The 22377-nt window shown below is 42.3% G+C and overlaps 2 protein-coding genes across 4 annotated transcripts in view; both read left to right on the forward strand.

Annotated features, from left to right (window-relative positions):
• LOC136427482 (NT-3 growth factor receptor-like) overlaps positions 1-12483 on the forward strand; it is a 30659-nt gene extending 18176 nt beyond the window's left edge. For all 3 annotated transcript variants that reach the window (XM_066416362.1, XM_066416359.1, XM_066416360.1), the window contains exons 5-14: positions 300-368; positions 1675-1844; positions 2183-2455; positions 3483-3770; positions 4253-4368; positions 4764-5007; positions 6307-6613; positions 9129-9366; positions 9741-9899; positions 10814-12483. In XM_066416362.1, the coding sequence (XP_066272459.1) occupies positions 300-368; positions 1675-1844; positions 2183-2455; positions 3483-3770; positions 4253-4368; positions 4764-5007; positions 6307-6613; positions 9129-9366; positions 9741-9899; positions 10814-11002 (2053 nt within the window). In that variant the 3' untranslated portion in view covers positions 11003-12483. The remainder of the gene's footprint in view (positions 1-299; positions 369-1674; positions 1845-2182; positions 2456-3482; positions 3771-4252; positions 4369-4763; positions 5008-6306; positions 6614-9128; positions 9367-9740; positions 9900-10813) is intronic.
• Positions 12484-17464: 4981 nt separating this feature from the next.
• On the forward strand, positions 17465-21169 carry LOC136427483 (uncharacterized). The gene is made up of 3 exons (XM_066416363.1): positions 17465-17561; positions 17873-18052; positions 18417-21169. The coding sequence occupies exons 1-3, from the start codon at positions 17465-17467 to the stop codon at positions 20264-20266; spliced, it is 2127 nt and encodes a 708-aa protein (XP_066272460.1). The 3' UTR covers positions 20267-21169.
• The last annotated feature ends 1208 nt before the right edge of the window (positions 21170-22377 follow it).

Here is a 22377-nt window from a genome sequence, read left to right on the forward strand (position 1 = left end):
GTAGTATTAAAGCTTGACCTCTTGTATATCAGAAATGTACGCACAATATTAGCAATCAAATTACCCTAACATGCATTTTTCTCCCTTCACATGGCGTATCAGAATATCTCAGAATGTTTCAGATGTTATCATGTACACCAAAAATACATATGCATGTCAACTTGAACAAGTGAGAAAAAAACAGCATTAAGGTAAAAGAAATCGCATGCTATGGATCTCTTATGGCGCTTCATTACCATCCCAATAATAATGGTAGCGATTGTATTAACTCTTAAGAAAATGTTTGTATTCACTTTCAGTGATCTGCGGAACAATAAACTGTCAGTGCTGCAATGGACCCTGTTTTCCGACCTGAGGCTTGCAGAACTGTAAGTGGAATACATCTATTCATTTCCTTTCCATGGGTCCTTTTTGTCAATTAAGTTTATAGAAGAAGTACAACTTTATTGCGCGACAATTGCAACAGGTACAATTATGTATGGCAACATGATATAAACATTTCTGCACACAAGAGTATATACTGCAACGACCTCATACCTTCGCCAAATGAAGTTAACCTTTGCGACTGACGTATTATAGATAGTACTCATTACCTTTACTAAGAAGGTTATGTTTTCGGTTGTGTCATGGTGGAGTGCCTGTGGTCTGGTTGTGTAAGTATGTCAACAGCATAACTCAAGATCTTCTTGATGTTTTGTAGGTGAGCAGCAGTTGTGATAAGGAAGGTCAGGTCCAAAAATGGTTTACCTGGCATTTTCCTACGGCACTTCAGGGTGCTGTATATATATGTGTGTGTTGTGTGTGTTTGTTTGTTTGTTTGTTTGTTTGTTTGTTTGTGAACGACATAACACGAGAATATGCATGATATTTGGTAGATGGGCCCCCTAGCGGCTACCTACGGTACTGCAATGGAGCTTCTAAATTTGAGGTCCCCGAAAGTCCCACGTTCATGATTTTTTTACTGGTAGATAGCAGGGAGTAAGTGGTATAAGTTAACCACTTAATAAGTGTCCCGGGATCTAGGTCAAAATGTCAACAGCTGGCATGACTAGTAAGGCCCTAGAAAAAAAGACTCTGGTTTCATCTGTTATGTTTGGTATGAAGATAGCTAATTCTAAAAGTGAATCTGATGATTGACATAGTAAGATATTAATCATGCCAAACAGGACCTCATTTGCATAATTGATGAAATTTGTAAAATCCACTGCGTTGCACTTTCAAACATGTGGCATCTATCACCGAGAAAGAGAGGAATATCGATAAAGATCAATTATGCAAATGACTATTTGAATATACATATGTACAACGAACACAGTGATGTTCAACAATCACCAAGACTGTATGCTCCCCCCATTGACACACGTCCCTGCACAGTCCAAGCGTTTGAACTGTACTGTAGTAAGCTGAGTTCGAGACAAAAACCTTGAGTGTTGATGATCTACTGGAAATTCATGGTTGTGGCATTTGGAAGTAATGTGGCGGTAAACATGGTTGAATTCAAATCATGCAAATGAGGGCCCAATTTGCATAACATATATTCGATGGAGATATGAGGTCTCCGAACTATTTGCCATACACATACAATTGCTGAGCATTACAGTTATTATTATATTATCTCCTTACTTTTCATCTGTGTTGTAAATGACATATCTAGTCGATGTCTTTCTTTCAAAGGTTGATAAGCAACAACCCGCTAGCCTGCAACTGCAGCTCCAAGTGGATACAGCTCTGGCAGAGCCAGTCGAGAGCCAGTTTCCAGACTGAAAAGATCACCTGCATAAGAACGACTGACGAAAATGAAGAAACCGTAGACATCAAGGACCTACAGCTGGATTCTAGCTGTCGTAGGTTTTGTGTTTTTACGATCCTATATTTCTAGTAGACAGAACCTGCCACACTATTTAAGACTTTTCATATATATCTAGGGATTGTTTCATATCAGCTATCCATTGGGGAAGAGACTGAAAAACTTTTCGTTTATGTTTCTTTTCTGTTTTCTTGTCATTCCCCACAAGTCTTTTTTACACATTCGGTAAGATGATGCCGAGAATTGCTCAAAAGTAGTTGCCCTACTTCACGTTTTGTATTTTTATTGTGTTGAATAGAATACAACATTAACATTTCAATAACGTTACATTTAGATATTAATGTTACATGTAAACACCCAATTCACTACTCTCAGGTTTACCAACGGCTAGAGTGCTAGTTGGGGAAGTGACCATTAACAAGACACAAGACGTGGTGGTGACCTGTGAAGCATCGGGCAGCCCCACGCCGACTGCCGAGTGGAAGACAGCAAAGCTCCGCTCCAAGTTCACACTGGAGATAGAGGAGCTAGGTAGACGACAGGTCCTGACTATACATAATGCCAGTGAGGACGACAATGGCAACTGGACATGCATTGCCAAGAACATGGTTGGAATAGCACAAGCAAACTTGGTTTTGAAGATCAACGGTAAGTCTCTTGTTTTGCGATAGAAATGCTCTTATCACTTTCGCCAGCAGGGTATGTTTTCAGTAGCGGTGCTGTGTGTACAAGATTCGAGAATACCTGGATAAATTGTCTTGATACTGTATATGTCATTATGTGGATAGGCGTTTATTGGTCCTGGAAATGGGTACATTTTGGGCCCCTAGCGGCTTTCTATGGTACTGCAGCGGAACGACAGGTTCTATAACTCTTGTTTTGGACAAGATATAGTCACGATTTTTGGTTGCTAGATAAACTTTTGTGCTTGGAAAAAGGCGGCATAAAGTTTATGGGTCCTGGAAATGGTTACATTTTGGGCCCCTAGCGGCTTTCAATGGTACTGCAGCGGAACGACAGGTTCTATAACTCTTGTTTTGGACAAGATATGGTCACGATTTTTGGTTGGTAGATAAACTCTTGTGATTGGAAAGAAGTGGCATAAGTTTGGCAATTACAGATCGACTTCGAAACAGGATACATGTAAATCAACTAGGGATGAATGCATTTTCGTGTTTTTTTACCTGCAGGTAACTTTGATTAAGACTAATATATTAGCATGCTAATAATGCAAATTAGGACTTGATTTGCATAATTGATTAGGAAAATTGATATTTCGATTGTGCTAGATGACAGGTACTTCATACTCATACTCATACATATATAACTTTGTTCGAGAGGAACATCAGTGGATATAAATAAAGTTAAATCAGGACATAATTTCCATAATTAATGGAAATAAGAAAACTGTATAATGCCTTAGTGGTAAATGTTAACATATTCATACTAGTGACACATGCGCATTAGATAGAGGTTAATATTTTCAAACATAATGTAAATGTTGAGATCATTTGCATAATTAAGGAGGAAATGTTACAGCTTCCTGAAGAAGGATATTTGCAACATATGCGATTTGGAAAGAGCAGATAAAGAAATCAATATAAATTATGCTGATAAGGGACGACATTACTACTATCCAATTATAGTAGAACTGACTATGTGATTTCTTTCATAGCCCCTCCACGGATACTGAGTCTGGAGTACAAGGTCCTCTTCCACAAGAGCATATGCTTCGACGTGCACGGATACCCTTTGCCAGAACTGCGCTGGTACAAGGGCAGTGAAGTGTTCATGACCATGAACCATCACGTGTCTACCCGGATGAGTAAGGTCACGCCGTACGAGGCTGGTGGCTGTCTGAAGTTCGAGGTGACCTCCCACGTCAACAATGGGAACTACACTCTTGTGGCAAGCAACACGTATGGACAGACCAGCAAATCCCTCGTGGTCACCTTCATGAACCGTAAGTATTTATGTATAGTACTGGCCTGCAACAAATATCAAGCAATGTAAGCACACAGAATGATCCAAGGTTCTACAGCATGGATATAATGGATTATACTCTAAGGAACTGACGTCGTAAGATGACGCCCTAACCTCACTGAACCTCATCTCCTTGGCAGAACAGCGGGCAAACCTTTGCCCAAAAAGTGCTGTACAAATCTGAATTACTTACGTAATTACACTGTCTTACTTACATAGACTTACATATCTGAATGAACAATTCAAAGGCACTTCTTTACGGACAACTATCTATATATCATTATCTTTAGATATCAATGTATAAGTTGTGTATCTGTAAACACAAACATAATTCAGACTTTGTTAGTACAGGTCTGCGAAGTGGTATGTTGAATAAAGGTTGCAAATATGTTGAAGAAATAAGTTGTGAAGTTGCGTCAACTGTGCTACTCTGTTTTTCTGATTGCCTTGTAATCTTTGCAGCTCCCCCATTTAGGCCATCATATACCATACGGGCACCGCCCAGCTCATCATACCATGGAACAGCTGGGCCGACAACAGATGATCAGATACCAGAAAACCAGACAACAGCATATACAGTAAGACCTTCTAAGTTTTCAAACTTAGGTCCTTTCCTCACCTTTCAGTGTATAGGGGCGTTTCCCATCTCCGATAGCCCGCGGGGCACAAGTAGTACAGCAGAAGGGGCTGTAATAAATACATACGCTGGGATTAGCAATTCAGTTACATTCTTCGTGACATGAGGCCGTAATCAGTGGGGACAGTAGTGTATACAAACTTCAGGAGTCTTGTTACGAAAAAGACTGATATAAAGTGTAGATCCTTGTCGACGGTTGGTTCTGTCACAGGCTGTTTTAAGATTCTACGACATTATAACAGCGCGACAGCGCACGACAGTTGTGACCACGCCCATAGATAGCTGTCCTGAAGCGTCGTCATACAAAAAACATGTACCTGTATTTCTGTTTTTCAGCGAATCGAGACCTACATCGCCGTGGCTGTATCATCTGTAGTGTTCATCGTTGTGGCCATTGTGCTGTACTGCATGAGGTCGAGAAAGATGAGTCGGAGGGACTGCAACGTCAACGGTTCTGCTGCGCCCCTGCAGCGGTCCACCAGCGAGTCGAACGGGGAGGTGGTTTCCCGTGACTCCCTGCGGCTCAGCAGACTCCATGTGGTGGAGAATCCAAACTACTTCCGAGACTCCAAAGAACTCGGTAAGATGGTCCGGGTTACAGCATTTCGTGTACACGATATCCTTTTCAATCACCCACACAAAGGTGTTTGTAATCTAGGCTATTGCACTGTTCCTGTCGAGGATAACAATACGCAGTTCCATGTGCGTATGTGCAGCTGTGATGGTTACAGGTCGTTTCGCTATATTGTTGATTTGGCTTGTTGATATTTTGTGAAGGGTATCGCTATCTGTGCCTGTCAACAGTGCAAAAACGTCTTATTGACAGCACAGAAATGCATTTCAATTGTACTGACAATGTAGCGTAACCGCATTGTGGCCTAAGGTTAACTAGGTCCCCTGAACATGCCTTTATCTCCTGCCTCAGGGCACCACGACTGTATATGCGCACTTGTAACGATGAAATGGATAAGCCGTTATTACAGCATCCGTTCGGCACTGGTATATAGCCTTACTGATCACCCAATTGAAGTGCATGCTTTGTTACTCATCTACTATTCCTACCAGAAAGACACTTGTTAAGGTTATTGAGTGTGATGATATTCACATCTGTTACTTGTAACACCCAGTCGCTTTCCTCTTGGAAGCAAACATTGGACACCATCTACCAGCGGAATTGTCATGTAACAAACGTTATGACAATTATTTTTCATATTGTAAAACTGATCCATAAAATCGTCATTCCCTATACGCTTTCGTGCCCTTCTCTGTCTTACCTAATTAGATGTAGTAAGAGGACGGTCTGTGCTTCTATCTTGCAAACTAATATGTTGTTAACCACTGGTCACGTCGGAGCACACAAACAAAAGATAGCTGCAGTAATTTCCTCTGAGGGTTCTTTTAAGCCTTCTTTCATTAAGTGGTTGATATTGTAAAGTGTTTGTGATTAGTATCATAAACGTCCTGTGCCTGACTCCTTTATCAAAGCCACCTATGTGTACTTTAACTTAAGAATCCACATCGTCACATCATGATTTCAAACAGAAAGTCGACGTTGCCTCATATCCCAAGACATCCATCCACATTAACTAATCGGTGAATTTAAAGAGATCTAATAATGCAGCATCAGTAATTCTCGAGGTACGCATACTTCAGATATCCAGACATTCTTGAGAAGGACAACACTTTTTTTATAACACTGGGTACCTATCATAACAGACTACAAACAATGAAATGCTGCAGTAATATCCCGCGAGGGTTCTTCCGTGGTTCTTCACTCTATAACAATTTTACTAATTATTATGTATCATTTGATTTGTACAAAGATGTGCAAAGAATCTTTTTCATGATGAGTAAATCTGTTTTTTTTTTAATCTTCCAGTCATCCGCCATATCCAGCGCGACACTATCCACTTTGTTGGCGAGCTTGGCGAGGGGGCTTTCGGCAGAGTATACCTAGGCAAATGTGAAAAGCTTAACGCCGACGAGGATGCGTCTCTGGTCGCGGTGAAGACGCTGAAGGAAATGAGTGTGGAGGACGCGCGGAAGGATTTTGATCGGGAAGCAGAGCTTCTCACCAACATGCAGCATGAGAATATCGTGAAGTTCTACGGAGTCTGCACAGAGGGAGAGCCTTGGCTGATGATCTTTGAGTACATGGAAAATGGAGACCTTAACAACTACCTGAGGTTAGTACTTACAACATCCGGTGTCATATCAGCAGTTGTGAAAGGCTTTAAAACAATCTACAAAACGAGAAGCATTAATCATGAATTTGAAGCTACACAAACAGTTTATCAGGGTGTACAGAAAATACGAAATGGAACGAAATTGAACTACAGAAAGTGCGAAATGGAACAAAAGGGAACGAAATGGAAAAACAATTAAGTCAACTGAAATAAAATCGATGGAAGTGTGAAGAAATGGTACTACGGAAGGATTTAAGTACAGAAGTGGGCGGTAAATGCGTGCTATTTTTAGAATTTTACCCAGAATGAGGCAAGATTATATAAGATTTTCACAGCGTTGTTGTGTTTGCATGACTGAATTATTCTAGCAAAATCCGCGATCGTTACCGACGATACTAGCTTTGAATAGACGATACATGATGATATGCTAATGACTACTGCGTATAGTGCCGACGAAACACAAGAAAATGGACCTGAGATAAGAGGTCATAAGAAAGTAAGGACTGAAGTGCAGAAGTGAGGCACAAGAACGTATAATCTTATACATTTAAAACTCATAAAGGCATACGAACTGCAGCTTATATAGGGGATTGGGAGACAGATTTGTTTTCCTTTCATCATTAAACATTGAATCAAGGGAAAACTTGGGAAAAACATGGGATTGAAATGATTGGAAAGTAAAGTAGACATTATCATCAGCTGGCGTTCCAGTCAAAGTGGACAACGACAAATCTTATCTTTCTGGATTGAGGTATGCTTGTTTTGAATTAGGAAACGAGCAATCTTTCCAAGTTATGCACGGTACAGTTTATCATGCTACTAGGTAAGTAATATTTGTACACACCGTGCTGAGGAACTGATGTTCAAAGGGAAGAAACATCATGAATATTACATACTATATTACTATTACATTTTTTTTTGGTTGAACTCGATTTAAGAAAGTCTCCGTCCGTTGGTAGACTCTCCAGTGTGACGCCTGGAAGACCGCCTCCACACTATTTACGCAGTGTTATGTAACGTTCTATTAGTTGATAACGTCATAGAATATTTCAGATGGACGATTCGGAGTTTTGATAATCCTATCACTTATAGAGGCAATAGCACGTAGCTACAAATCAACGCTTTGCATCCTGTGAACCGACGCATCGCCACTTGTTTTTGATAGACCATTCATCGGTAAAGAATGAGCTGACAGGAGGTGATTGGACCGCTCCAACCACATTCGAGCACGGAGATCTGTTTGAATTAACATCAAAGAGTCTACCAGCAACGTTTCACTATTTGCATAATCACGTCTTATCACCGTTTGATCTTATTAAGGACTACGCGACGAAAGCAGGCAAGCGGATGAATTCCAATCCAAACACTCGAGCCGCCAATTAGGGAGGTTTTGAAGACACGATGAAGTTATCCCAGTCCCCGCGGGGACATAGTCAGAATTAATAACATTTCTATTCTACGCCATATGGCCTTAGGGTAGACATATTAAGACTTATCCTGCTCTCTCTCTCTATATATATATATATGTGTGTGTGTGTGTGTGTGTGTGTGTGTGTGTGTGTGTGTGTGTGTGTGTACGTAACATGACCAGTTAACGGCAGATTTATTAAAAACGTTTTTATCTTAAAACCGCGCGGACAGAGCCAAATGTTAAACTAATGGGCAGAAATATCAGCTATTCTAACAAGAAAAATGCATGGTCTGTAAGTTTTTCTCCGCCTGTTTAATGCCGTGCGAGCATGTATTTATACTGGCCATATGATGTAGAATACGGCTAGGCTTACCCAATATCGTCCACTTCATTATTTTCCTTTCTAGCGCTATGCTTGAAGAACATAGACCAGAAAAAACGCACAGTAACTGTCGAAACTAGTCTACAGACAAATGACAGTAAAGTCACTATGTTTGTCCTAACGCGATGGAAGAAAACAATGTTTGCGTTGTTATTTCCCCGACATCAGCAGCACGTGGCGTTCACGTGATAAACGCATGGCCATGATGTTATGCCGTGCAAAAATGTATCATCTGCGGGGGTCGCTAGGTTGTATCAAACCTTCCTAAAACTGGCAAGAGTTTCAAACCTCGAACCACCATGGATAGTCTGAATATCAAAGAAAGGTTTAACGTCAGCTATTTTTTAAACAAACTAGCTATCATGTAAGTTAGAAACACATGATGAAGTGCGCGGTGTCGAATTACATATGAAATACGTCATGCATGACGCTTCCGTGCAACTTGTTGTTACTGGTTCAGGAGTTTATTCTGTTATATCGCTGGACGTAAACCCTTTTCATTGTTTTGCATAAAATAGAGGGATGGCTAAGGATCATACTTATGACGTTTTTTGTTGCTCATGAGAACAGGCTTTGGCATAATACACCGCGAAATGTGGACATGACCCAAACTGGACGTAAACTGCTCCCGCACGTAAATAGGTCATGTTACGTTACTGGTCACTGTAAGCTTCTCGTCACTTGATGTATTCACTGAAAAGTTCACCCCTTTGTTCATTCAGATCTCACGGTCCGGACGCAGTCTTCCTTATCAAGAATCCCGCCACTCACAAGGAGCTGAGCAACCTGGAGCTCCTGCAGATCTCCGTCCAAGTCGCCGCCGGGGTGGAGTACATGGCGTCGCAGCACTTCGTGCACCGTGACCTGGCCACCCGCAATTGTCTGGTGGGGGAGAAACTCGTGGTGAAGATTGGAGACTTCGGGATGTCCCGGGACATCTACAGCACGGATTACTACAGAGTGAGTTCGGAAACCTTTTCCATTACGTGCGACCACGCATGTTATCACACTTTACCACATCTTACAATCACCCTAAAACAACTACGTATGGTTTTCTTTTTTATACAAACAGTAGGATGTTGTGGTGACCCATCCGAGTGCAAGTGCTCCCAATGTTGCAAAATATGCCAAACTAGTCACAGAAGCAATTAGATCATAATGACACCAGATCAATTTTGAACAAACCAAAGAACGATGAGCTTGGATCAAAGAAACAAATCTTTGCAAAACAATTTTCCAACAGTTCCATACTTATCATCGTATTGCACAAGTTATAGTGGATGCCTAGAATGTATTTCTTCTTTATGTTTGTAAACCAACATGATACCTTTCAGGTTGGGGGACACACGATGCTGCCGGTACGGTGGATGCCACCAGAAAGCGTGCTCTACCGGAAGTTCACCATTGAAAGTGACATCTGGAGCTTTGGCGTTGTACTATGGGAAATCTTTACGTTTGGAAAGCAGCCATGGTATGAGCTGGCCAATCACGAGGTACGGTGCCAAACTGTCAATGGTTGATTAATCGTATATGGTAGTAGCTTTACCATACTGTGTATGGCAGTAACACTACTGTGCACCTCAAGATGTTGGACATTCTTTACGCCGTTACTCTATATCACTTCTAATTAGTCAAGAGAATTGGGATAATCCTACATTTGCGATCATAGCTGATTTGTACATTGGTGCTCAGATGATATTGCCAGATTGTCTGTTACAATGGAGTTGAAGAATTTGATGACCCTACTGGACTGGTTTTCATACTGATAAAGAGTCATAAGCTGATTTTGGTGCTTCTCATTTTCTAAGTCTCTTGGCTTAGAGGCGAACGGCCATAAAAGCTCTCAAGGCAGAGGGGCCAATCAGCCCCTGATAGCGAGAGATTGTTTAAGAAAAAGCTATCAAATCGTTCATCTTTGGCATAAACATCAGCTGGGCGTTATTCGATTGAAATTAAATCTATATCAGGGCTGGAGTCCAGCAGCCACAATGATTTTTTTTTTTTTACTTTCGTTTAAAGTATTAACGAAAGCTAATATATATACAATAATTCATACAACAACTCACGGCGTTTTCAAGTCACTCATTCCTCGCAAAAGGGTGATTCTGCGACCCTTCGTTAATTATGATCTCACCTAGTCAATGCGATGAGGTTTCGTAGAGTAATGTTTATCGATCTGAGCAAAATGCCAAAGATCCAAAACAAACTAATCTTTTACGATAAAGGTTCTGGCGTTATCCCAAGCTATTGGTATATTTGATCTTGCTTTCACTATTGTACATCAAGAGCAATTATCATTAAGGTACCTCTTCAAAGATTCCTCACACAGATCCGTCACACGCAGACGAGCTGTATGACAACGCTATAGAGATCTCTTCATGTTTAACTTCTCCATTTCTACTGGCAGGTGATTGAGTGCATCACCAGCGGTAGACTGTTGGGGTGCCCAAGAGGCTGCCCCCGGAACGTGCGGTCTCTCATGCTCGGTTGCTGGAAGAAAACCCCAGCCCAGCGCATCAACATCCAGGACATCCACAAGAAGCTCAAGGACATGTTGGAGAACCGCCACCAAGTTCAGGTTGACATTGTTGCCTAATAACCGTGCCTGGGAGAAAACAGCAGGGGAAATGAAAGTGTTTGGGCGACCTGCTTTACCTATGTGTGCCATTGGTTGTATTAGATAGCTTCCCGAGCTATCTGAGAACTCGCCAAGCATGGACAAGCTCGACTGTGATCGATACACTATGTACAGATGTAGTATCGATATGAACCTGGTTGAATTGCCCATGAGCCCATGCCTCTAAGCTCAAATATGTAAAATGCATTTAAGCTGATATATATGTGTCGATTAGCTAATACACATTTAGTATCGATATGAACTTGGTCGAATTGATCATATATATATATATATATATATATATATATATTTCTGACTTAGAGACATCTTTAACGTTGGCTTTGTACGTAAGGGAGCTGCCTTAGCTGTTATCTGCAGTGTATATCCGTATGTGTTTTAGCTCCGATATGAAAAGAACTTTCAGACGAAGATTATATGGCAACTCTTGTATATGTCTGTGGCAAGGCAACAGAATTCTCATATTGTGTACATTTAGGTGACCACCGCTTCTGATACTGTAAAAAGGACATCCAAATAATGATGAAGTAATGATCATCTGAACCTGTGAGAAAACAAGGATTTTGAATGTGTCTGGAAAATAGCTTCCAGGATGTTTGATAAGGGCAGCATCAGAGAATATTTGTATGTCACAATGTCAATGTTTTTTTAAATGTTGCTGCGAACAATTACTGCACCGAACGGAAGACAAAAATACCTTACAAATGATAGAAATGGTCAGTATACATGGGCCTCGAGACTGAGATAAGTGCTTGATGCGTCGGTGGACATATCGAAGATTGTTATGGGTTAGACAAATGAGCGTCCGTTATGCGTTTGTAAATAATTGTTAAAAGATTATTTATGATATATATCGAGTAGTTGAATAACAGGGATATTTTGAAGTGATGGAAGCATGTTAAAGTTGTATCCAGTGTTTACATGGAGGGCCGTTGTCTTCCTGAACCGCTTTTAATAATAGATTGTCATGATGTAATTATGTAAACATACATCATAAAAGTGCATTTTTCTGAAACAGCTTTATTGCTGCTCTACATGGATTTCTCAGAATTGACGTAGCAGATGTCTGTAACAGATAGAGATGTCATGTCATTGTCATTTGCTGACAAGTTTGTGTGAAACTGTACATGTGACTGTGACCGAAATAGTAAAGTGTACGTAGAGTACATATCATAACAGTGACACTCTGTGACATATAACAATTGTTCAGAAAGTCAAGCAGTGTTTGTTGTACTGAGTCGGACGTTAAGTATTTAACTTTCGCGTGAGTAAAAACAGGTCACAAATGATTTGCTCCAAGGTCGGTTATAGAAGATTTAAGATAGGCACTAATTGAGTATTGTTGACCTATGGTAAAGATAAGATGTATCTTATATATGCAGTGTTAAGCTGATTATGAACGGACGGAGACTTTGCTAGATAAAGATCAAATGGCAAACTTAGCATTATATAGTGTAATTCTTTGCTTATCCTCTTATTGGTATGTAGATTAATCAACTCGATAGTCAGCCATATAATGCTGTAGAAACGATACAGGCGGTCGCTTTGAAGATAAATCGGTTATTTTCAGTTATGTCAATCTTAATTGACTTAACGGTAGTGCGCGACAAAAAAGTAACGAAAGGGTTTCGAGAGGCTGGGATTGAGTTCAGATTTCTCATAAAATGCTTCGAACTGATATTAGATACTAGCATGGCTGAAAAGTGTATGAATTGGTGTGTTTTGGTGAAAATTGCGTTTCGATCCGACCCGTATTTCCGGATATCCATGAAATGTAGCCTGAGTACCAGCCTCCGTAGTGACCGCTGGCTCACAAAAATCGCTTGCTAACCACGTTTTGAGCCAGCGGTCTCTACGGAGGCTGGTACTCAGGCTTGGTGATATGTCTCTTGGCCCCAGATTGACCTTTGTTGCGTTCTGTGGGTCATGTTGATATGCCTCGCGCCGTGGATGATTAGAGAAATTCAAGAATTTTAGAATTTTCTTTATAATTGGCTCGATTGGCTAGGTTTTTCTCTTTCTGACAACATCAGTCGTTTCTACCCAGATAATTTTTTTCGAGTTTCATTCTACGCGAAAATGCAAAATTTGCCCATCATTTTTGACATGAAAATTATGTCTTTGTCGCCTAATTTACCAAAAATAGAGAGGTTGAAGAGCTGGTCTTGTAGCGGAAGGGATAGGCTTTCATCCCATACACAGTTGATTTACTTCGGAATACTTCCCTGGAAGAGACAGTACCTAGACTTGAGGGCGCGCAGCCTCCGATTGAAACCCCAAATAAACTGAGGCGATATAACCCCTATCAAGGGTTTTTAGTTGTGAAAGATGGTTACCTGGACACAAGGACATTACTTCTACAGTGTATAGTGACCTTGATATCCGCCAGACTGCTTGGGTTGCTAGAAAATACATGTAGTAGAGATTGGCCAAATAGGGATAATGATTTATCGGCAATAGAGCCAGGGTTGCAAATGTGTAACTCATCTGGCAAATTATTCAGCCATTTTGGAAACACTTAACTATTTTCCAGTAACCTAAGGCGTCTGTACCAGTCACACAACAGGTTCTGAGGTTGGTACAGACTTTGACTTCTCAAAGTGCACCTGATAGTTAACATGATCCTTTTTTGCAAGAACGCTCTTTCAACAGCCGTGATGGCGGATAGTGAACCTGCATCAGTACAGACTGTACTGTACCAAAACGAGACTGTGAAAACCCCGCACCTCGTGAACGAACTATTAGAATAGTTCCCTAACAAGTACTGGGACATTTGACCTTATTTTCTGTCAGTATGTGGTGAGACGTAACTGACACGGAAAATAACTGGGGAAACACGGATACTGACGAGCAAACAGACACACCATAAACGACAGTTTGGAGAGACTTTACACCTCCATGAAATATTTCTTTGTAGATTTATTGTTTCATCTTGTCTCATTGATAATACAAATAAGTCTGAAATTAGAACAGTATATTTTCAATTAGGTCTCCTCTGGCAAAATTACATATAATGTATATAAGAAATTACTTTCCTTTTTTTATAACAAAACAACCTTGCAGTTCCAGAGCAAGCTGTTTGGCGCTAAACCCACACCACTTCTTCCTTACATCAAAAGCTATCTGCTAACAAAAAAACCAAGACCATATCACGTCAAGGACAAAAGATACAAAAACCGGAAGTTCTGCTGCAGGGTCACACACCAGGGGGCCAAATTTAACCCTAAACTTCGTCTTTTCAAGACCTACCCACATATCATTACAATCCATCAAGAGGTTCTTGAGTTATGCTGACCACAAAATGCGCGCACACACACACACACACACAGACAGACAAGCCAAAAACTATACCTCCATTTTTCATGGAGGTAACAATAACTCCTTCACGGATGCAAATATTTGGAGTTTTTGGAAATTTGGTAGTTTGTTGTAACGTTACGTAAACGAAGTTCGAGAAAGTTGTGATTAACATTGAGACTAGGAAGATGTTGGAGTCATCTTTACCCCCGGTCACTTTGATACACATATAACCTTTGATCTTCAACAAGGTCCTCATCCATTGGCACAGGCACCTTTGCAGTATGATAACAACAAAGATATAACACCTGCAGTGTATGAACAAGCTAACCCATCTCACGTGCGAGCATATATTTACCTTCGCCGAGAAGATTATATTTTCGGTTACTCCAGCTAATGAGGACCTAATTTGCATAATTTAGGCATAACCGTAAAAGGTGTGAATGTCATATTTCAGATATAGGTACCTTTGGGAAAGGTGAATACACCTGGACATGAATTATACTAATCAACAGGGACCTGCAGGCAGTCGGCCACACCATCGCCACAGCCCGGGTGACAGCGCAGAGCAGGATGGCTTGGATAAAGGTTTGCCGAGACGTCACGCTCCCTTCGGGAGCAAGCGGACCTGAGTGAGTGAACACATCAGGCCATAAATTATGCTAATGAGGACTCCATTTGCATAATTTATGCAGAAACGTGTCTTTCCCTTACGATAAATGCTATGGATGCCATATTTGAGATGTTGGTACCTTTAGAAAAGGTGAATACATCTGGACATGTGTATCGGTCCGGGAAATTAACTGTGTGCTATCGTGGCAGACTGTCACGGAGAGGCTTTACATCAGCAACATGTGCACCTTCTACAAAATTCTCTTTTTCAACCAACCTTCCACTCTTTACAACAAACTACATCCCGTATCTCATCAACACACGTACAGCACAAGATCCGCAAAACGCAATGACTTCCCAACTACCCAAACCAAAAACAACATCTACAACAAAGTCCTTCCTGTACCGGTGCGCAAAATCCTACAACACTCTTCCACAACACATCAGATCATCTGCTCCATCCTCCTTCAAACTACTCATCAAAGACAGACTAGAAACGGACTCAAGCATTCTGAACTGGTAGAAAATTGAAATTGTGTAAATATGTATATACTATGTAATGTTATGCGTATGTGTACCAATGTTATGTATAATCATGTATTACTATATGACTCCAGGAAAAGTAGTGAATTGCATCCGTGTAGTTCACTAATGGATGTCATTTTAACAATAAACAACAAGAGTCTTAGGACCCAAAATCTCCATGAAACTTTGTTTTTTTATTAAACCAGTTCCCCCCATTCTATATCGCTCAATGGTATGACCCACACTGGCCGGGCAAGGGGAGAAGTGGCTATGAATACCTACTGACCTAGATAAGAGACCAACAGATGGTGCGACCTCAAAGCCCACAATAGAGTAGATATTCCTCATTCCTTATGCAAATTCAGTATGAATTTGCATAATTAGCACTTCAGTTTGTACATCTCTGTCCAACCTACCTGCATATCAAATAACATGAAAATCTGTCGCTCCCTTCTTCAGTTATTCTCCTTGCAAAATATTTACAAACACGCCATTGCAGTTCCAGTGACACATACCAGGGGGCCCAAAATCGACCTTGACCTTTCTCCTCCCAGCACCTACCCACATACCAAATATCATTTCAATCCATCTTCACGTTCTTCAGTTATGCTGATTTTAAGCGTCCGGTGACACATACATACACACACGGTGACACAAACATACACACACGCGCACACACACGCAAGCACACTAACTTCGCATGATTTGCACTTCAGTGTGTACATCTCTGTCCAACCTACCTGCGTACCAAATAACATGAAAATCTGTTGTTCCTCTCTTCAGTTATATCCCTTTAGAACATTTTTACAAATAGGCCATTGCAGTTCCAGGGACACAAACCAGGGGGCCCAAAATCGACCTTGACCATTCTCCTCCCAGCGCATACCCACATACCAAATATCATTACAATCTATCTACACGTTCTACAGTTATGCTGACTTTAAGCATCCGACGACACCCATGCAAACGATTTACCTCCTTACTTATGCAAATTCGGTCTCATTTGCATAGTTTGCACTTAAGTGTGTACAACTTGGTCTAACCTACCTGTGTACCAAAGAACATGACGATCTGTCGATCCACTCTTCAGTTCTTCTACATTGAAGATTTTAACAAATACGCCATTGCAGTTCCAGTCACACATGCAAGGGGGCCCAAAATCGACCTTGACCTTCCTCCTTCTAACACCCACCCACATACCAAAAATCATTACAATCCATGTACAGGTTCTACAGTTATGGTGACTTTAAGCGTCCGGTGACACATCGTACACACAAACACCAAACGCAAGCAAAACAGTATCTCCATGAAAAAGCCTTTTTTCATGGAGATAATAAACAATGTGTTATGGTAATGAGGACCTGATTTGCCTAATTCGTGCAAAACTTGTATTTCCCTTACGGTACATGCTACAGATGTCATACTTGTTATTGATTAAAACGCCACTGTCGCCACAAATCAATCTAGGTGTCATGGCAGAGAGATCATTGCAACAGCACCAAGAATAACCTCTCTAAATTGTACGTCATGAAAGTGTCATGGGTGAATCCCTCCCAAAAATACTTTACACACTCAGGCTAGGCTACCCTGTTGTAGTTATGCAAACTAAAGTTAAGGTAGGTTGTAGTTCGCTGAAGTACACTTCGTAAAAGTACCGCATCGTAGTTTGGTGAACTGCGACGTATACTATTTTCAATTGAAATATGAATCTATCAACGACCACCTCTATACATGAAAATATCGGATGAATCTTCATCATCTTCAAATCGTTCTAGAACAGCAACAACGGGTAAGCGCATGCGCGAGTGCGAAGGAGAGTGTCGCCATTCACCGCAGCGACTATGACGTCACAAAACGTTAGAGCAACCAGTGTCGTTTTGATGATGTGCACGATTTGCCATCAGTCCCACAAACTGTGCTCTACTCTGGTTTATGCAAGAGGTTTTTTATTTTATTTTCCCAAACCGTACTTGTACGTATTACGTAAAAATGCCTTTCAGAGGAACCGGGTTCATTCAGCCCTTACCGATGGCGCTGTTGACGGCAGCCACAGTGGCCACAATGCTGTGGATAGTATTCACCGACGGTAAGTTGACCTCGCTAGCTGCAGTATTTTATCTATACACGATATTCTGATTTTCTTAATCTCTTGAAAGTCTCTTCTTTCCCTGTAACTTGTGTCAGGCTCGGTTGCATATATCAGGACGATCTCAATCTTCACGATACAAAACCTTTCCTTTGGCTTTTAGATTTGGGGAACGTTTATACAATAACAAACTAACGAGATCTTTGAGAGCTAGAAGCTGGCTGCTTACGTTCCTGCAGTTTGAAACATTTCTCCCTTGGAGCAAGAAAAAATATCAGCTAATTGACGTTTTTTCCACATGTTTGACACAGATAAGAAGAAGGCAAAGAAGACGAAAGATGCCTCCCGCCCACGAAGTCCAAGAACCATGATGTTCCCCAAAGTTTCGTTTCGCGACTTCGCCAACGATTCCAAGGTGTACTGTGAGGAGGAGGACTTTGAGGTCATCGTGTTGGAGAAGTGGGTGGACAAATATGACGGACCCTCATCGGGTAAGTCAGTACAAGAAATACAGACTCAAAGATTTAGTTTTAGATTGGGTAAATGTTAGTAAACACGATATGGGGGGCATGGTTTTTGTCGTAGTCCGTGCCTTTCGTTGCAAAGTCGTGCGTTCTAGAACAATGTTTTCTGGTTGTAGATTACTTGAAATCGTTACGTACGGAGAGAAATCGTGTTGCATACATTTCGTAACACTACTACGTCACTCTTAACGTGTTTTTTTTTAAGTGAGAAGAGATAGCCTTGTCGTTAAAGACTGTTTTTGCTTTTGTAAAGACCGTCTTAACGTTTAACGCTGATCATGAATACAGTATTCTACTCGTGGTCTGACCAAGCAAACCTGGTCTGTTTCAGCCTACTCTCGCACACGCTTCCCGACGGAAAGCCATGACCGGCCCATGATAGCCGAGTCCTACAGCCCCGCGGCCCGGCAGCACCACCCCCGCCAGCCTGTCCGCCGTCCTCCCGTCAAGTTTGACCCCGTCGCCGTCAGAAGGACAAGCTCGATCTTCGGGGATGCTGGCTTCTTCGCCTCCACCCAGGCAATGGGCGACTTCTACAGAGAGAAACCTGCCACGATCGTGCATCGCGCAGATTCGGCAGAGTTTATGAAGCGTGCTGCAAAAGATGAAGCCGGCGAAAACTCACGCCATTCCGAGGAGGATGAATACGTCGACGCCCCAGGACTGCCCTTGCTACTGTTCCACGATGCACGGGGAGTACCAATGTCGCTAGGGGGAGACACCTTCTATGATGGTGAGGATAACGAGTTCTACGACTCCGAAGGGCTGTCCTTGGAGAAGCTAGAAGACATTTTGGAGTGGCTGGACGAAGACGATGACCACCCCTTCTTCGACGCGCTGGATGTGCCTCAGTCCTCGTTCCAGGGACAGCTCGGTCCTGTCCAGGAGTTGCAGCGACCACACGTCCTGCTGATGGCGGTCCTGATATCTATGCTGAATGAGTACAGCGTCTCCGCGTGCAGCTTGGTCAATCTGCTGCTTTTCAGTTTGGGACATTCGCTAGGAGGCGCGAGGAAGAAGGTGGTGTCAGCTCTGGAGTACTGCAGGTTTCAGTACAGCTTCGTCATCTCCCTCGGCTCCATCCTAATGTTCAGCCTACTAGAGTCGATAGGAGGCTCTGTGAGGAGCGTAGTTTCATCTCACCGTTACAGGAGCCTCCAGCTTGTTGCCAGCAGGATCACACATCTCCTGAAGCGTCCATTCCTGTCGCGTCGCTCAGTCCTGCTGATGGCGATCATGATATTTGTGCTGAATGATTACAGCGTCTCCGTGTCCAGCTTCGTCAGTCTGCTGCTGCTGATCAGTCTGGGACAGTCGCTAGGAGGCGCGAGGAAGAAGGTGGTGTCAGCTCTGGAGTACTGCAGGTTTCAGTACAGCTTCGCCATCTCCTGCGGCTCCATCCCGATGTACCGTCTGCTAGAGTCGCTAGAAGGCGCTCTGAGGAGTGTAGTTTCATCTCACCGGTACAGAAGCCTCCAGCTTGTTGCCAGCAGGATCACACATCTCCTGAAGCGTCCATTCCTGTCGCGTCGCTCAGTCCTGCTGATGGCAATCCTGATATTTGTGCTGAATGATTACAGCGTCTCCGTGTCCAGCTTTGTCAGTCTGCTGCTGCTGATCAGTCTGGGACAGTCGCTAGGAGGCGCGAGGAAGAAGGTGGTGTCAGCTCTGGAGTACTGCAGGTTTCAGTACAGCTTCGCCATCTCCTGCGGCTCCATCCCGATGTACCGTCTGCTAGAGTCGCTAGAAGGCGCTCTGAGGAGTGTAGTTTCATCTCACCGGTACAGAAGCCTCCAGCTTGTTGCCAGCAGGATCACACATCTCCTGAAGCGTCCATTCCTGTCGCGTCGCTCAGTCCTGCTGATGGCAATCCTGATATTTGTACTGAATGAGTACAGCGTCTCCGTGTCCAGCTTTGTCAGTCTGCTGCTGCTGATCAGTCTGGGACAGTCGCTAGGAGGCGCGAGGAAGAAAGTGGTGTCAGCTCTGGAGTACTGCAGGTTTCAGTACAGCTTCGCCATCTCCCACGGCTCCATCCCGATGTACCGTCTGCTAGAGTCGCTAGAAGGCGCTCTGAGGAGTGTAGTTTCATCTCCCCGGTACAGAAGCCTCAATCCAGCTTGTTGCCAGCAGGATCACACATCTCCTGAAGCGTCCATTCCGGCGCTAAGCACAAACTGATGCTTCATTGTGTCTTCTACATTTGTATCTAGATGTCGGGTTTTCCGTAAGGTTTCTGGTTTTGTTTATGTACAGCATGTAGGGTGTACAAAAAGTGAGAAAAAACTTTGGTTGAACGTTATTGCCAAAGATAAAAAAATCCATTGTCCATTCCACTGCTAGAAACGAACCAGTTTCCCGATAGGACTGATGCCAACGTGTATCTTCGGGACTGTGTCAGTGTTTCCTACAGCCATCAGGACTGGAATACTAGTATGATTCTCTTACAGGGTGAGAAAAGTTGTTAAAAATTTTTGGCAGAAAGGCAGTTTTAAGTCAATGCCGATGAAATAAAAATTATAAAGATGATAGAAAATAATGGAACCCGCCTTGGGGTCCTATCTGAAAAACTTCAGGGCAATGTAATAGATCATAGGGTATTTACACAATGATGTAGTCAACATGTGCAACATTCAACTTGGCTTACTACAACAGGTTTCCTTCAAAATATGTGCCTCATGTATGCTGAATTCGGAATATACAGGCATAAAGTTGTAAAATAATTCATAAAACAAGAACAATGTCAATGTACATGTACATGTATTTCTGGAGTTTGGAATGTGTTTGAACACTTAATGGGGATTGTACTACATGTATATAGTGTCCATTACATAATGTTGTATATATTTCAGTGACAAGTTTTCCAAGTCTTACTGTATTTTACTGTTACTACTGTACAGTTGAGGAATTGTCAATGTAACGTATTATTGCTGGGCATCTGTACATTCATTTGCATTACATGTTCAATGAAGATCCTTAACCAATACTGTTACTTATGCACAGTAGGGGGATAGTGGGCAAAGTATTATTTTACACTAATGTGTGCTTGAATTGTTTCATTAAAGAGCTACTATTGTTGATGAACCATTTTGTCTTTGTACAGTTCTTTTGGATCACAACATAGAAACTTGTCCACGTCTGCTATTCACTGGAAGAATAGCACTTAACTATCGGTCCATTGTTCAGGAATGAGCACAATCCCTATCTATTGTATGAAGTTAACATTGTGTATCTATCTACTTAACAAATTCAAATGTACTGGGATTATATTTCACAATAGCAGGTTCTCTCCCCTGCCCTAAGTGCTGAAGTTCTCTCCCCTGCCCTTAATGTTGAAGTTCGCTCCCCTGCCCTTATTACGGAAGTTCTCTCCCCTGTCCTTAGTACTGAAGTCCCGTCCCCTACCCTTAGTACTGAACTTCTATCCCCTGCCAGTAGTACTGACGTTCTCTCCCCTGCCCATAGTACTTAAGTTCTCTCAGCTGCCTTTAGTACTCAAATTCTATCCCCTGCCCCTAGTACTGAAGTTCATTTCCCTGCCCTTACTATGGAAGTTCTCTCCCCTGTCCTTAGTACTGAAGCTCTCACCCCTGTCCTTAGTATGGAAGTTCTATCCTCTGTCCTTAGTACTGAAGTTCTCTCACCTGTCCTTAGTACTGAAGTTCTCTCCCCTGCCCTTAGTCCTAAAGTTATCTCCCTGTCCTTAGTACTAAAGTTCTCTTCCCTGCCCTCAGTACTGAAGTTCCTTTCCCTGCCCTTAGTACTGAAGTTCTCTTCCCTGTTCTCAGCACTGAAGTTCCTCTCCCTGCTCTTAGTACTGAAGTTCCTTTCCCTGCCCTTAGTACTGAAGTTCTCTTCCCTGCCTTCAGAACTGAAATTCTCTCCCCTGTCCTTAGTATTGAAGTTCTCTCCCCTGTCCTTAGTCCTGAAGTTCCCTCCCCTGCTCTTAGTACTGAAGTTCTCTCCCCTGCCCTTAGTACTGAAGTTCTATCCCCTGCCCTTAGAACTGAAGTTCTCTCCCTGTCCTCAGTACTGAAGTTCTCTCCCCTGCCCTTTGTACTGACGTTCCCTTCCCTGTACTTAGTACCGATCTCTCCCCTGCCCTTAGTACTGAAGTTCTCTCCCCTGCCCTTAGTTCTCAAGTTCTCTCCCTGCTCTTAGTACTGAAGTTCTCTCCCCTGCCCTTAGTACTGAAGTTCTATCCCCGGCCCTTAGAACTGAAGTTCTCTCCCTGCCCTTAGCACTGAAGTTGTCTCCCCTGCCCTTTGTACGGACGTTCCCTTCCCTGCACT

Source organism: Branchiostoma lanceolatum, chromosome 2 (assembly GCF_035083965.1).
Source record: "Branchiostoma lanceolatum isolate klBraLanc5 chromosome 2, klBraLanc5.hap2, whole genome shotgun sequence".
In the NCBI taxonomy this organism is placed as follows: Eukaryota; Metazoa; Chordata; class Leptocardii; order Amphioxiformes; family Branchiostomatidae; genus Branchiostoma; species Branchiostoma lanceolatum.

Bases quoted from the DNA above. Each gene is read 5' to 3' on its own strand.
- LOC136427483 (XM_066416363.1), top strand. From the start codon at position 17,465: ATGCCTTTCAGAGGAACCGGGTTCATTCAGCCCTTACCGATGGCGCTG. The intron at 17,562-17,872 runs GTAAGTTGACCT...TGTTTGACACAG, and splicing joins GTGGATAGTATTCACCGACG to ATAAGAAGAAGGCAAAGAAG. The intron at 18,053-18,416 runs GTAAGTCAGTAC...GGTCTGTTTCAG, and splicing joins ATATGACGGACCCTCATCGG to CCTACTCTCGCACACGCTTC.